This window comes from Antechinus flavipes, chromosome 2 (genome assembly GCF_016432865.1).
Source record: "Antechinus flavipes isolate AdamAnt ecotype Samford, QLD, Australia chromosome 2, AdamAnt_v2, whole genome shotgun sequence".
Taxonomy (NCBI): domain Eukaryota; kingdom Metazoa; phylum Chordata; class Mammalia; order Dasyuromorphia; family Dasyuridae; genus Antechinus; species Antechinus flavipes.
The window spans coordinates 541054407-541071895 of NC_067399.1; the positions used below are offsets into that span (position 1 = coordinate 541054407).

Below are 17489 nucleotides of genomic sequence, written 5' to 3' on the forward strand. Positions count from 1 at the left end.
ATTAAAGTAACTGGCAATGACTCCAAATATGCACTTCCACCAGTCCTAATATTCCTTAAGCACTCTCTCAGCAAGATAACACTAAATTAGATAGACAATGGATCAAACATAGTATAGCAATATCTATCCTTTCTATATACCCTGTCTAATTTGCAATATTTCTGACCTAATATGTAACCAATCTGCAACCATACCACATCATTTAACTGCTTTGACCACCTCCTAGTATCCTAGCAGATAAAACCTCAATAGTCTCAAAATGTGAAGGATGAGAACTTTGATTTAAGAATACTTCCCATACATACTCTCTGACACACATGTAATCAATAACACTCCCCCAACACACACCCATATATATCCTCACACACAAACATTCATAATCCCTCCCATGTAGCTATCTATATAGATGTAGATATATAGATACAGATAGATACATCCACACCCACACCCACACCCAAATACCTCATTTCAAGAAGAGGGAAGTTTTGGAATCAGGGAAAATCGTCCATTTTCATAAATTCATATCCACCCACCCTACCACTGCTTTCATGTCCAATTTCTGTTCACTTCACTGATGATAACTATAGTTAACACTTGAAACGGTAACAGTAACAACAACTAACTTACAGTCATTTGGAACTCTGGACTCCATCCTGATTTTGTTTATCCGTTCTTCTTCCTAGAATTAAAAAAGAAGTTTCCCCAAAAGCAATGAGGAACACTGTTCAGACATAGACTGATGCCCCAATATTAGCTAATTGTTCTAGTTTCCCCAAAGGTCTCTCCTTTCAAGCATGGTCCTCGCATTACTGACCATTGTTAAATATCCATATCTGGGACCAAATTTCACATACCAGAAAATCTCACCCTTGCTCACTGGCCTTGCTAGTTACTCTCAGAGCACCAAGTTTCCACTTTGGGACTCTAACACGTTTTTCACTGGATAGTTGACCTTTGTTTTAGAAAGAGCCTTTATGAGTTATTTTATATATATATATGTATATATATATATACACACACACATATCTGCCTCTCAATAGCAGAATCATAACTAAGCAATTCTAGACAGATTCAAAGAATGAGTGAACAGGGGTGGAGGAGGAAGACAGAGCAAGTATTTGTGGCAATTTTTGAAGATTTGCAAACTTATCTGAAAACTTTTTAAGGAGCTAAATATTGAATATTTCTGTCCTAGCCAGCATTTCCCCCAATAATGTTAAATTAGAGAAGGTGCTGAGCAAAGACAAGCTGTATGAACTCAACCATCACCCAACTTCTTGGACTCTTATTATTATGTCCTTGCAACTAATCTCCAGATCATCACTGACCTTGGCTTTGAGTTCCATTTCTGCATCAGACTCATCCAGCCAGCGATCAAAATCAGGGGCCAAAAAGAGGGGGCGTTTTTCTTGTTTGGTAAGTCTCTCCCACCAATGATTCTCTTTCTTCTGAACTGTGATGTTCACTTGTCTTTGAGTCAGTTTATGAGTCAGCTAGGAAATACAAGAAAACAAAATTAGGTCTATCTCCCCTTTTCCTCCTCTTCTACCCTCTCCTACAAATATATCAAACCCTAGTAACTTTGTGGAAAAAACATTTCATTAGCTGCTGACAAAGATGCCAGACTCTAACAGTAAACAGGTTGTTTACTCAAAAGGAATTGCTACACCTTGATATAGTTGTCTTAGTTCCAATCTAAGTTCAGATAAGTTCAGACCTGAATCTAAATCCTGCCTTTTATCTGTGACAAAGGGCAAATCATTTAAGAGAGAGAGAGAGAGAGAGGAAGAGAGAAAGAGAGAGAGAAAGAGAGAGAGAGAGAGAAAGAAAGAAAGAAAGAGAGAGAGAGAAAGAGAAAAAAAGAAAGAAAGAAAATGGCTATCAACTTGGTACTTGAAGGTCACAGGCTTTCACAAGAAAACTAGTTATTTTCTCCAATCCCACTGTGGGTGGTCTGGATGAGAAAATGGATAATAGAAGGAAATGCTGTTATTGCCTGCCTGGACTGAGGGAAAACACCTACTAGCATAGGAAGGGCTCCCAGATCCTTTCCAGGTCACAATTATCACAGAAATAAAGAGATCAGAGTACTCCCCCACACTCTTAAGGAAAATTCCATCATTGGATAGACTGGCTCTGTCATATGTAAAATAAGTGGGGTAGGACTATAGAAATTCCATGTTTCCTCCTTATTCTAGCCTTCAGAGGCTCCTTGTGGCCTGAGTTCTACCCAATCTATAATATGTCTGTCTTTTCTGAAAGAGCTGTAAAAACCATACAAGCTATGCCCAATCATGCTGAACTCCACTAAGAAATGTTCACTAGTGATAGGGAACCCATTTATCTGGAAATGCTGGTATCAAGACCAGCATTTGATCCATCTAGGAGCAGCCCCATTTAATAGGATCTGATACAGTTTTTCTTTCCACTGGGGCTCTTCCCAACATTTTCCCAACCAGCTTCATAGTTCTTAAAGTGTGTTACAAATAACACCAGCTCCATCCTCCTCCACACAGCCTACCCAGGGGCCTCTTCTATGCCATCACCTTCATGGCTCTTCTCAGATGCTTTCACAAGAATAACTGAGCCTTTAATGGAATGGAAAGGATGAGCTCACTTCCCTGAAGCTGGGGGTGTATGTAACTCAGTCACATTTAAGGCAACTAAATTAAAGCATCTGTGGGATTTTCCCTTCCATCCCACTCCCACCCCATCCAGCATTACTGAGGAAACGTGAGGAACAGAAGCCCTTGCCTCCATTCTCTGAGTGAGTTCTGCTTTTCTCATGTCAGCTTTTCTCACTATCTCTGTGGAAGAGGTATAAAAAGGGTTCTTCTCTGTGAACAATTTCCTGAAAGCTCTCCTCTCTCTTCTAGTACTTCTGTATGCTGTCCATGTGAGTCATGTGGTCTAGAACCAGAAAATGTTAGAGCTAGAAGAGAGGTTGGAGATTATGCAGCTCGACTTCCTGTGAGAAGAAATGACATTCAGAGAGGTACCTTACCCAAGGTCATGGTGTCATGGCACAGCCAGAACCAGAATCCAGTTCGCCAGGACTCCCACCCATACCTGAAGCTTTACAGCACCTACCTCACTGCTCTTTCCACTTATATCACTCAGTCACTTTCTGCATATATAAGTGCCCTATTCTTATTGCCAGTGAAAACTATTTAATCTTGATTACACTGAAGGCAAAGATCCTATTGCAATATTGTAGGCATGGAGTGTGAAAGACCTAAACTAGGAAGGTAATCACAAGAAATTAAAGGAGAAGAAATATGTGAATAACAAAGCCAATACCAATGAGCTCCATTTCCCAGCTATTAAATCAAAGTATAACACAAGTGACTTAGGAACTGGCTCAGCAGAATGTGGTTTTTGAGGTCTTTTCATCTTCATATTCCCATTCCTAACACAGTGGCTTTAACAATGTCAGCACTTAAATATCACTAGATATAACCAACATGAACAAAAGCTCTTGGGGAAGAGAGAAGGTTCTCAATAATTTTTAAGAGTGTAAAGGCATAGGGCATTGAGGCAGCACAGTGGATAGAGCACTGATCCTGGAGTTAAGAGGATCCAAGTTCAATTAGTCACTTAATCTCAAATGCTTCTCCCCCCCCCCCCCAAAAAAAAAAGAGAGAGAGAGAATAGAGGTATCCCTAAAATTTTAAAAACTACTGGTTTACATTTGGTATTGGCTAATAAATAGATTACTTGATCAGTGGAAAAGATTAGATTCACAAGACAGAGTAGTCAACTATAGCAATCTAGTGTTTGACAAACCCAAAGATCCTAACTTTTGAGATAAGAATTCATTATTTGATAAAAACTGCTGGGATAATTGGAAATTAGTATGGCAGAAATTAGGCATGGACCCACACTTAACACCATATACCAAGATAACATCAAAATGGGTCCATGACCTAGGCATAAAGAACGAGATTATAAATAAATTAGAGGAACATAGGATAGTTTATCTCTCAGACTTGTGGAGGAGAAAGAAATTTGAGACCAAAGATGAACTAGAGACCATTACTGATCACAAAATAGAAAATTTTGATTACATCAAATTAAAAAGCCTTTGTACAAACAAAACTAATGCAAACAAGATTAGAAGGGAAGCAACAAACTGGGAAACCATCTTCACAGTTAAAGGTTCTGATAAAGGCCTCATTTCCAAAATATATAGAGAACTGACTCAAATTTATAAGAAATCAAGCCATTCTCCAATTGATAAATGGTCAAAGAATATGAACAGACAATTTTCAGATGATGAAATTGAAACTATTACCACTCATATGAAAGTGTTCCAAATCACTATTGATCAGAGAAATGCAAATTAAGACAACTCTGAGATACCACTACACACCTGTCAGATTGGCTAAGATGACAGGAAAAAATAATGATGAATGTTGGAGAGGATGCGGGAAAATTGGGACAATGATGTATTGTTGGTGGAGTTGTGAATGAATCCAACCATTCTGGAGAGCAGTTTGGAACTATGCTCAAAAAGTTATCAAGCTGTGCATACCCTTTGATCCAGCAGTGTTACTTCTGGGCTTATATCCCAAAGAAATACTAAAGAAGAGAAAGGGACCTGCATGTGCCAAAATGTTTGTGGCAGCCCTGTTTGTAGTGGCAAGAAACTAGAAATTGAATGGATGCCCATCAATTGGAGAATGGCTGGGTAAATTGTGGTATATGAATGTTATGGAATATTATTGTTCTGTAAGAAATGACCAGCAGGATGAATACAGAGAGGCTTGGAGAGACTTACATGAACTGATGCTGAGTGAAATGAGCAGAACCAGGAGATCATTATACACTTCGACAACGATAAAGTATGAGGACATATTTTGATGGAAGTGGATTTCTTTGACAAAGAGACCTAACTGAGTTTCAATTGATAAATGACAGACAAAAGCAGCTACACCCAAAGAAAGAACACTGGGAAACGAATGTGAACTATCTACATTTTTGTTTTTCTTCCCAGGTTATTTATACCTTCTGAATCCAATTCTCCCTATGCAACAAGAGAACTGTTCGGTTCTGCAAACATATATTGTATCTAGGATATACTGCAACATATCCAACATATAAAGGACTGCTTGCCATCTAGGGGAGGGGGTGGAGGGAGGGAGGGGAAAAAAATTGGAACAGAAACGAGTGCAAAGGATAATGTTGTAAAAAAAAAAAAAAAATTACCCTGGCATGGATTCTGTCAATATAAAGTAATTATTAAATAAAAATTTAAAAAAAAAACATATCTAACATATACTGCTTGCCATCTAGGGGAGGGGGTGGAGGGAGGGAGGGGAAAAATCGGAACAGAAGCAAGTGCAAGGGATAATGTTGTAAAAAAAATTACCCTGGCATGGATTCTGTCAATATAAAGTTATTATAAAATAAAATATATATATATATATATATATAAAAAGTAAATGTTGAAAAAAAAAAACTACTGGTTTAAAGCAAAGGCATCAAGGGCCTTGCATCCCTATTACATCTCCTTAATGGTACTTTGTAGGCCAAAGTGCAGGTAATCTCAAATTAGATGAAAATGAATCTGTGTTCTCTAAAATTCAGCTATTTATTTCTAGACTTTTGTTTTGGGGGATGGGGGATTATTGCTCATCCCTTAGTTTCCATCTCAAAAAGCAACAGAGCACAAGCTCTCACAGGTCTTCCTAGACGTCTAAAAGTATGAGCCTGGTAACCAATCATGTGTCTACTGGGAAATAGCTCATCTAGCCATAGTGGGGAAGGAAGATTTATTTCCAGGAACCTGACTATCAGGTGATTTCTTGGCCAGAGTAGCTCAAAGAGTATCACCTATCTCCATGGTACAGCATCTAAGACACTGGAATCTTGGATCTTCAAAATTATTAAAACACTGAAGAAGAGAATGCTAAAGAGGCAAGTAAATTCTTCCAAGTTTTCATTTTGCTTCTTTTCAATCATGAGACCAAGAATATTTTTTTAAAAGAAGAAAACCTATACCTGAGGCTTTACAGGTTCTAAGAATTCCAGATGAAATTCATATACGTTGTCTCCTTTGGCACCATGGCCATGAGCTGCAAAGGAAAAACAGAGGTCAGCATGGACATGGGCAAAGCAAGTCTATCCCTATATCAGTTCAGCAGAGATCTTTCATAGCTCTCTCTATGTATAAGCCAAACCAAAGTGAATAGACCAAATATACAAATTTGTTCATAGGAACAATCGTTAGACATGGTAATTTAGCTTAACAAGAAGTCTTTTTATTTCTATATGCACTTTGTAGTTAGATAAAATTGTCTGTGGTTAGTGCACAGTGAGGGTGGGAATGGCAGACATGAAGGAAAAACAAAAGACACCACATAGGTATATATTTAACTTTCAAATTTCTTCTTGTTCCTGATCCACAGTGGATAGCAACTGGGTTACATTTTTTTGTTATCTTGTTTATGAGGTTATAAAAGGAAAACTGACAAAACACATGGAAATTATGATTCTCAGCTCCAAAAACTCCCCTCTGGGGAGAGAGGGTGAGGGTCAAATAAAAGAAAATGGATTGAAGGAACAACTACCTCCTTTTAGAACATGGAACTGAACCAAATGGCAAAGAGAGGAAGTAAGACATAGTGAATGGGTTCTTAAACCTTTTTTGTGTCATGGCCCATTTCAGCAATCTAGAAAACCAATGATTTTCTTAGAATAATGTTTTTAAATGCACAAAATAAAATATAAAAGATTATAAAAGAAATCAATTATATTGAAACAGTTATTAAGTTTTTTTAATCTCTCTGGGACTCAGTTTCCTCATCTATAAAAGGAGAGAGTTGGACTAGCTGTTCTCTAAGGTCCTTTCTAACTAAATCCTATGATCTTAAACTGAGGAAAAATAAAATCTTATTGAATCCCACTTCTACTTCAGCCTAAGACAGAAAAATAAGTAAAAGGAAAGATGGGGAAAGAGTTTCTGAGTTAATCCATGAAAAAGACACCAAGTTATCCCTCTTTGATTCTATATTCTACTACACTCTGTTCTTCCCCTCCCACAAGTGTACAAGTCAAGGTGTCCAAAGCACAATGACTACTGGATACACTGGTTTCCGACTTTCTTGAATTTATTTTTTCCTTTTTCTTTACAAATCCGTGGTGATACTATTTCTTGACACTATAATAACCAACCTTTCAAATCCAGATTACTTAAGAAAATAAACCCCAATTTTCTGGCCAATAAACTTCATACTACATTTCTATCCCAAAGGCAAAGTTATTTGCGTAAAATTAATGGAATTTTTTTTTCCTTTTTTAATATTTGAATTATTAGAGAAATTTTAAGTCTTAATGATACCTTATTTTCTTAGACTAGTCACTTCTAGATTTCTCTTTACTTCTACTCATGGCCCATTAAGCAAAACAAGATGACTCAGTCAGTGCTACTGAGAAAAGATGCAGTTTCTGAACCTGAGGCATATTTCAGGCAGTATTATTTCATTCACTATCATTGTCCTCCCTCTAATGGTCCCCAAATCTTACATTCAAGAACATTTTTCTTGGAGAAGATCCTTACCCTGGTCTGAACCAGGTGAAGTTCAAGTACATTGACCTTTTAGAAAACCTCATAAGACCTGCCCTTATTTATAAAGAAGCTCAATGGCTGTTGAAGAAAACAAGCAGAATCAAATGAAACAAATTTTGTACTTTCCAAACTCATTCATTTTCTTGAAGTCCAATGGCATCAGAAGATAAGCAATAGTAAAGGAATAAATCAAGGCAATGAAAAGAAAATAAAACTGCCATCACATTTCACAGTGAGTAGAGGAATCTTTATATATGGATACTAACCTTTGAAATGAAGGACATTTTCAGTGATGCTGATGTCAGGATGCTGTGGAAGGAGATCAAGAACATGAACAGGAATTGGAGCTCTAATGGTAGGAAAAAAATTAAATTAAATAGGTATTTAATTTCTACCCTCAAACTTGGGGCTCTGTTTTTCCCCCTTCATGCTCTGAGTAAAAAACTTGGTAATCTATTCATACCAAGACACAAGGGTTCTGTATATTTATTTGTTGTCTACCTTCAATGACAAGTTTTCAATTCAATAAAGCTCTACTGAACAATTCCTATGTTTAAGGAACTGTTCTTGGCAGTAAGAGGAATATATACATGAATAAAGACCACTGTGTACCATAAGTTTACAATAGAGGAGATAACACACAGACACCAAAAATACTGAGAGCTCTGAAAAGGGAAAGATCACAGAGAGCAGTGAGCACTAGGAAAGTTATCACAGAAGAGACATTTGACCTGAGACTTGAAAGGGGAGCAGGATTCTAACACAGTGACAGCAAGGTTGAGGGCATTATAGGCAGGGAATACTTTTGACAAAAAATGCATAAAAAATGCATATATGGGATCTCTGGCTTTGAGGAGCCCTGACTCAAGTTTCAGATAGAAAGGCTTTTTTAATTCAATGACTAAATTACTAAAGAGGAAAGTTTTCAGTCTGGAAGAGATGAGGGGGAAAGCTCAGCTAGAATGTCTCAAATATCTACTGTCTATTTTCAAGTCCTTCTAGCAGCTGGGCCCTAAGTAGGACTGCTTACAACTAATGTCAGAAGAAGAACTCCTCCACCTCCATCCCCACCCACCCCCACCCCTACTCTACAGTCATTAGGCAAGAGGCAACATGTCTCTAAGGAGTCATCACTGCCTCCTTGATCAGTTCTTTCAAGCAGCCTCAGCAAGCTCTACTTCATCTCACATCTCTGAGAAAAATCAGATAAAGGAGGAGGAGGTATTCTGAAGGACTGGGCTGTGAAAGCTAACTGGGCAAAATGCCAGAAACCAGGAGGCATGTTGGATAGCAAAGGGAAAAGCTCTTTAAGAACAGAAACTGTCCTAAGTAAAAAAGATGAGAATTGTTAAATTTCATGTTTCATCTCTTTATGTCTGATTCTCCTCAGGACTGCTTTCTAACCAATTCAGAGAATGATGCTAAACCATTTCCCTCCTATATGGCTGTGAAATAAAACAGTATGAGTAACAAAATTCTATTCCTTTTAGGCTGGCTTCTGGTACCATTGTCTGGCAAAGCCTTGACTGCCCACCCAAAGTGTGGGCCTAGGAGCACAGCAAGGACCTTAGGCAGGCTATTTCCAAATATTAACTTGGCAGAAAGGAGCAGGTTCTGCCCTAAGCTTCAACAAGTTTTATGAATTCTCAAGTTTAATCTTTGCTGCAAGGGAAGAAGAACTTAAGTATGGGATCATTCATTTAGAGCTGGAAAAGATCTCTAAGGTTATCTCATGGAAACTTCTCCCTTCCCTGGGCGGAAGGGGGAGAACTAAGGCCCAAGGAAATAGAAAAAGTGACCTCCCAAGCCATGCAGGTAGTACAGAAGTTCATCTCCTCCAAATCCAAGTACTATCAAAGTCTATGGGCCTCATGCATTTAGAAATACTATTATCAGAAGCAAATTCTAAACTGAGCATGACATACCAAGTACCTAAGGGTAGAACCAGGGAGGTGGACAGCACTGTCTCGGAAGAATGAAGCTTAAAAGAGTCAAGGACATGCAGGTAATGAACCAGAATAGGCATAACAGGAATCATCTCTGATAAGATAGTTTATGACCTAAAACACTCATATTTCAACCTTCATATACCTAAGTGCAACTAGGAATAAGTTTAGCTCCCCTCTCTCTAACAATCCCTTTCCATAGGTCTCATTTGTGACCAGACGGACAGATCACTAGGATCTATGTGTGGGTGGAAGAGGTAAAAGGTACAGATGACACTGTTAACCTGTCACTTGGGAAATCAAACCCTCAACTTTGGGCATTCCAATCAACTTGACCTAAGCCATTTACCCATCTTCAGACTAGATTTTACCTTGACAATAACCTTCAAGTTCTACAGTGCTATAGCAAGTGTTTGGGAAATTTTTTATGTTATATAAATGGAAACAATCAATATTTTGTTTTTGGTCTGGATCTGTGAGTAAGAAACTCCAGATATGTAAATCCCTTCCACTGAGGCAAACCAGTGAATCATCTGTAATTTATATTCTTAAGAGAATTACCTGGGGCACCAAAGGGTTAAGTAGTAACTTGCCTAAAATCACAAAGCCAGGATAGATTATAGGCAGTATTTGAACCAAGATTCTTCATGACTCTAATGTCAATCCTGTATCTGCCACACCATGCTGCCTTTCAGTAACAACAATCATAATTTAAAATTATTAACTTACACTTAAAATGTTTTAAGGTTTGTAAAAACACTCTCCATTAATATTCATGAGATTAGCATTTTTACCCATTTATAGATATGGAAACTGATGATGAGTAAATGACATGCCCAGGGTCAGATAACTAATAAGCCTTAGAATCTAATCCATGTTTCTTGACTCTACATGCATCAGTTCTTCCCCTTAAGTCACATGCTATTTGTATCCTTTGATCAGGAATTTTAAAAAATATGAATAGTTCTAACTGCCAGCTCTGTGACCTTTGACAGTTACTTCACTCTTATCAGTAAATAGTGGGGATTGAATTTAGTGCCACCCTAATGCTAATACTTTCGGTTATTCCCAAATTCAACAAACTCGTCCATTCCAATGCTAGGAGTCATTCTGCCTTCCTTAAGAATCAATCAAGTTATTACTTCATCTGCTCACCCTTCTGTGTTAGGCCCATGAAGAACTATCTAGTTAATTGAATAAATAAATACAAAATAAAATACAAAGTAATTATGGGGGAACATTAATAACTTAGGGAAGTGAGGAAAGGCCTCATATAGCACCTGAGCTGAGCTCTTACAGGGAGATAAGACTTCTGAGAAATGGAAGGAAGTATATGAGAGCATTCCAGCATGGAGTACAGCTTGAAACCCTGGAGTCAACCTTTTGACTCCACCCATTTTTCACATGTAATCAGGTTCTATCTCCACAGCCTTCCCTTAACTGGAACCTGCTTTCCATTCCCATTGCTACTACCTAATCTGGGCTCTCATCTTACAAGAGCAGTGAAAGCTTCACAAATGGTTCCTTAGTCTTTGGCTTCTGTCCACCCTAGCAGTTTAATCTTTCTTATAATGCACTAATAGGAGCAGATCAAATCCTGAACATATCGTGGTAAAATTAGAACTGGATTTTAAGAAGACCTGAATTTGAATCCCAGCTTTGCTACTTCCTACGTGAGCTTAAGCCCACTGTGATTTTTCTGTATATCAGTTCCCTCATTTTATCCTGCAAAATAGGGGAATTGAACTAGATGATTTTTAAAGTCTTCAGGCCCTAGAATCTATGACCTCTAGAATGGTTTCTACTCAGAAATTATCAAAGGTTTCCTACTATTTTCTAAATAAAGCCCAAATTCCTTATATTGGCATTTAAAATTATCTTCTAACTTTAACTTATCTTTTTCAGACAAACTGGGGGGTTTACAATTTCTTGAAAAGATCCTACACTTCCCTAAACCTGCACTTATGCTTTTCTTTATGTTCTAATAAAATGACAGATTAATTAATACCTGCTAGCCAAAATCCTGTCCGTTATTCATGACTAATTTTAAATGCCACCTCTTCCAAAAAGGACCTTCTCTTAAATTCTCTTGATGCCTAATGTGACCTTTTGCTCTTCACATTTCTGATGGCACTTTATTTTGTACCTCTCTTCAATCCTTATCACTTTCTACTTTGGAATATTTATTTGCATATACCTGTTATATCCCTTGGGAAGTTGTAAACGCCTCCAGGGGAGTGATCAAGTCTTACTCATTTTCACTTACACTACAGTATTTAATATGCCCTAGTTAAACCTTTATTAAATGTATTGATTGCCAAGTTAGAGAAACAGATTTAAACATGGGAGAGAATGTTTCAGAATATAAAATCTAGTTCTGGATAGGTCAAAGAACTATTAGGTCTCCTCTATCCTGTGACCTCCTTAGGGTGAACCCTGGGCCTGGGATGAAGTGAAATTGATTTTGCAGGATAGCATGAGGATAAATGTTGTATTATAAGATAGTTAGGATAAGCCCTCCCCCACGCTCAAGTGCAACCCACCTATCCAGCTTTTCACTCCCAACAGCATGCAATCCCTAGTTCTGAATCACCAGAACAGGTCGGAAAACGAGAATTCTTCTAGTGGATTTTGAAATACATGATACCCAACTCCTAACTACCAGCGAGCCCTGCCTAGAGGAGGCTCTTCTTGAGGTGAGAGAGCAGTAACTTCCAGCATATCCTGTGGCCTACCTTTGGTCCCGCCGTACAAACCTTCCTCCAAAGTCGCTTGGTAAATTATACAACAGATCCAGTGGAAGGGCAAGATGCCTCAAGTCAAGGCTGGCACTCAGCAATGAGCTCATGAATGGAGACCATGTGCACTTGTCGGAACACTGAGCCACCGTCGCTGGCAGTGGTCTGGTCCGGACCCCAGCGGGGCTCCGCCTGTCACGTATTTCTAGGTGCACGGGTGGGGTGGACTAGAAGGAAGGTGAGGGAGGCCCGGAGCCTGCCCGCACCGCGGAGGTGCACGCGGGGACGCACGGCCATACGGACACACACGCACCCCCACTATCCCGCGAGCGTCACGCACATTTACCACAAAGACGAAAGTCCCCCACAAGTTCGGGGCCCCGGAAAGCTTAAAAAAGGGGGGCGGGCTGTCCCCACGTTGGGGCCGAGAGGTCGGGTGGGCCCTGCCGGGCCGCTTTACCTGCACGTCGCTCAGCTCCACGCGCAGATACACTTCGCGATGCCTCTGGGCCCAGTAGACATGCGGGGTTAGCACCTGGTTCTGCATGGCCGCTGCCGGGCTTCCCGGGTGCTGGGGAGGAGCGGGCGGGGTGTCTAGTCCTCCGCAGCAGCTCGAGAGCCACCCGTGCCAAAGCCGGAGGAACTGGCAGCGACGCTCGGTGTGCGCGCGCCGCCGCGCCGGGACCCAGAGCCTCGGGTCCGCCCCCTTCTCTCGGCGCTCTGCGCCTGCGCACCGGAACGGGCATGGGGGGCCATCGGGGGAGCAGCTTGTGCGCGCTCCCTGCGACGAGGAGGCGGAACGCACCCCGTAGCTTCTGTCTGTGGAAGGCATGCACTGAGAGGATGGTGTTGCGGACTTCGATGACCGCCTATCTGGAGCTGTTGCCCAGAGTGGCTGGGGGCGGATACAGGGGGTGCTTCGCCGGGAGGGGAAGGAGGGGCAGATAGCCCCTTTAGAAATCTCTTTCTGGCGTCCCTTTCACTGGTTTTTAGGAGCCGGCCGGCAAAGAGCGGGACAGATGGACTTAAAAAAATTGACTGGGCTCACTTTCAACCTGGAAGCAAGAGATGAAACTTGGACTGGCTATCAACAGGCATAATTGCTGTCACTCCTCTCAAGTCTGGGAGGCACCCAATTTCAGATTTTTATTCCTTTCACTTTCCTAGATCACTCCTTTGCACCTGTCACAGCCTACCTATCTTGTAATATACTTCTCTATCCTATACCTTCCCATTGGAGTGTAAGCTCTAAGTCTAAGTCTAAGTCTAAGTCTCAGTTTTGTGTTATTCCCAGGCCCAAATACAGTGTCATGCCTCTAGGAAACATTTTAAGAATGCTTGTTGAATTGCATTGCATTTGTTATACCTCCTATTCTTCCCCTGCAGGTCATCCCTTAAGGTTCATCTTAACCAAAATCAAAACAACAAAATTGTAGAGTGATTTACTAGACCAGAACTTTTCATAAGAATAGCCCCAGAAAGGATAGTTTTCCTTTCTGTAACTGGAAATATTATCAGACTTTTGACAATAGTTAGCCCAAATACCTATCTTGTTCCTCTGGAAAATATGTCCCCTCCTTAACTTCCCTGTCACTATCAAGGATATCACTATCCTCCTAATCATCTAGGCCTAAAACCTCAATGTCATTCCCTCCATCATACCTCCCAACTCATCCCCACCTTGATATTTCTACCAAGGATAACAATAATAGGAAGAGGAAAGTATTAGATTTGGAGTCTGTCGTCCCCACCTTGATATTTCTACCAAGGATAACAATAATAGGAAGAGGAAAGTATTAGATTTGGAGTCTGTTGTTAAAATCCCACCTATAAAAAAAAATCCTACTGTGTGACCATAACCTCAATACAGTACCTCTGTAAAGCCTTTCATATGATATATATTTAACATTTGGATTGTAGCAGGTAGTCCACTGTGGGGAGGTTGGGGATGGATAGATTTAACATTTCTCCTTGTTTCCATGGTTCCTCAAGATTCCATTCAAAGCCTCCTTTCTGCAGAAAAGTCATTCAAGTTGCATTAATTGTGTCAAATTACCTTCTATCTAACTTGTATGACTTGTGTAAACCTAGCTGGATATTGCCTCAATATCTCTTCCATTATACTGTGAACTCCTTGGGGACAACAGGAGTGAACTTTGTTTTTCTTTGTATTTTTGATGCTTCACATAATGCCTGACACACAGCAAAATTCTTAATATGTTTGCTAATCTACCAACTACCACTTCCTGTGGAATTTTGACTAATTACTTAAGCTTATTGGACCAGTTTCCTTATCCATAAAATTAAGGAGTTGGTATACCCAAAGGGTTATAAAGCTGTTCATACCCGTTGGTCCAACAATGTCATTATTAAGTTTGTATCCCAAAGAGATAATAAAAAATGGAAAAGAACCCACTTGTACAAAAAATATTTATAGCAGCTCTTTTTTCGGTGGCAAAAAAATGGAAATTGAGGGGATGCCCATCAATTTGGGAATGGCTAAACAAACTGTGGTATATGAATGTAAATGGAATATTATTGTGCTATAAGAAATGATGAGTAGGCATTTTTCAGAAAAATCTAGACTTACATGAACTGATGCTGAATGAAGTAAGCATAACTAGAACATTGTATACAGTAATAGCAACATGGTACGATGAATGACTTTGATAGACTTAGCTCTTCTCAGCAATACAATAATCTAAGACAATTCCAAATACCTCATGATGGAAAAATGCCATCCACATCCAAAGAAAGAACTATGGAATCTGAATGCCAATTGAAGCATACTATTTTCATTTTATTTTTGTTTTTTTCATTCTGATAAATTTTCTCTTTTGTCCTGATTCTTCTGTCACAACATGATGAATATGGGAATATTTTAATATGATTGTACATGCATAACCTATATCAGATTGCTTGCCATTTTATGAAGGGAGAGGAAGAGGGAGAAAGAAAAAAAATCAAAACTCAAAATCTCATTAAAACAATTATTGAACATTTATCCTTACATGTAATTGGCAAAAAATACTATTACATGGAAAAAATAAATTACATGCAAAGGCAATAAATAAATAAAATCAAAAATGGGATTACATAACCTGTGAGGGCCCTTCCAACTCTAGATTTATGATTCTGTGAAAATAACCAAAGCTGAATCAGGTAAATTAAGCTAAGCTTCTAGTAGGTGACTTTCTTCTTTGGGGAAAACAATTCAGTTTCTTTTCCTCACTAATTTCAATTCCTTCTAATATTTTTGCAAAGTGTTACCTTCCAATCCTGTACTTGTACCCATCATGTGTGCATGTTATAGTTATCAACAAGCATTTATTAACTGCTTATTATATATTACTATTCTGAGGATACAAAAACTAAAAAGAATGCATGTATTTTTATTTTAATGTATAAACATGTAAATATTCACATATCATACACATATTTATACAGTATATATAAAGGTATATGTCTATATTACATCCTTATTTGTCATATGTGTGTGTGTTTATATATTAAATATGTAAATTTTCATATATACAGTATATAGATATAGAAATCAATCAAATTGAAGGGTAGGACATTTAAAAACAAGTTAGAAGGATACCTGGTGAAAGATTTACTAGAAGACTAAAAATTTAAATATACGCCTTTTATTGCTGATATCAGTAGTGTATCTGATGATTCTGCTGATGTTGTTTGGGTGCTAGTCAGATCAGAGGACAAGGCTGAAAATAGTAATGTACTATTTGTTATATGGAAGATTGTATCTGAAAATGTAAACTGCGTAGTACAAATAAATCCCACACATTGAAAAACACACACACTGTACTGTGTTAAATATCTTCCTCTACCAAAAAACATGATTACATTAGATTGGCTTGTACTGTCATTCACAGTCTTTTTTTAATCTTAGGAGTATATTTACAGAACAAGGTAAAAAAACATGATCTTCTAGATGATAAATGATTAAATTAATATTCTAAGATCATAGTGTACCTTCCAGCACAGCCACCTGTGCAGCAAACAACCCAACAAAATCTGAAGTTTCTTGTGGTCAAGGACAGTATTTGCATCAGAAATGGTTAGAATGTTAAAAATACTGAATGAATGGCTTGATGAATGAAGAAAGGAAAAGTCAGGGACCCAGGAATATTGTATATGAGACAAAATTAGACAGTCCAATTTGGAAGTATTAAACAGAATCTACAAGTAAGATTAAGGGTTTCATAAAGCTAATAGTCACATCAAGATGTAAATCAAAAGTACTATTTTTGTGTCTTGCCTTTCCGGATAATTTCAAATCATTCTTACCCACAATGGTTTTTTCTCTTAATACCTTGGGGTCTCACCCCAGCCTTTTCCTCCTCATTTCTGCTTTGGTTTCCTTTGTTTCTTTTTAGTTTTAGCTAAAGTCTAACATTCTGCAAGAAGTCTTTCTCAAGCCTTCTTAATGGTAGTGCCCTTCCTCTGAGAATACTACCTTTCACTTACTTGCTCCATATTTTGTTTGTATAAGATTGTTTGCATATTATTATATTGCATGAATATAAGGTGTAAAACTGGAGGCCCATCTGTATAGAGATGATAGCTGAACTTATAGGAGCTAATGAGATTACAAAAAGAAAGAAATTAAGTGGAAAGAGCCCCAATGTACGCTCCAAAATGAGTGAGAATATTGGGAGTACATAATGACTTTATAAGGATGAACTTTATAAGGATCTGTCAGATAAAAATTGGAAGACAGCTTAGAAGTACCCACAGAAAAGAGAATTCACAGAATAAAGAGAATGGTTAATGGTATCAAATACCATCAAAAGATCAAGGACTTAAAAAAAAAAAAAAAGATTTAGCAATAAAGGGATCATTGGTAACCTTATAGATAGCAGTTTCAGTCCAGTAATGGGAATGTAAATCAGATTGTAAGGTGCTGAATAGTAGCAGAAGAGAAAGTGGAGACAAAGAGCATAGACAGTTTTATGTGAAGAGTGTGGCTAGGAAAAGGAGAAATACAAGATGATAATGGAAGGGATAGCAGAAGTGAGTTAAGGTTTCTAAGAATGAAAGCTGAACCTATTTGAGGAGGGCTGACTTTTTTCTATCTTGTTATTATACTTTTTACAAAGCTGTAATCTGTATCTATCATTCCAAGTTTTTTTTTTTATTGCATTACTTTGTAATAAGTTTTGATATTGTCCATAAACATACTGTCTCAATGGCAACAATACACTGTTTCATTTT

At 38.5% G+C, this 17489-nt stretch overlaps 1 protein-coding gene across 1 annotated transcript in view; it reads right to left on the bottom strand.

The window, feature by feature from the left end:
- Positions 1-13200, bottom strand: part of HACD3 (3-hydroxyacyl-CoA dehydratase 3) — a 30486-nt gene extending 17286 nt beyond the window's left edge. The window contains exons 1-5 of the mRNA XM_051980864.1: positions 12715-13200; positions 7837-7879; positions 6004-6077; positions 1329-1493; positions 628-679 (exon numbers count right to left, since the gene is read on the bottom strand). Coding sequence (XP_051836824.1) covers positions 628-679; positions 1329-1493; positions 6004-6077; positions 7837-7879; positions 12715-13086 — 706 coding nt within the window. The 5' untranslated portion in view covers positions 13087-13200. The remainder of the gene's footprint in view (positions 1-627; positions 680-1328; positions 1494-6003; positions 6078-7836; positions 7880-12714) is intronic.
- Positions 13201-17489: the final 4289 nt, after the last annotated feature.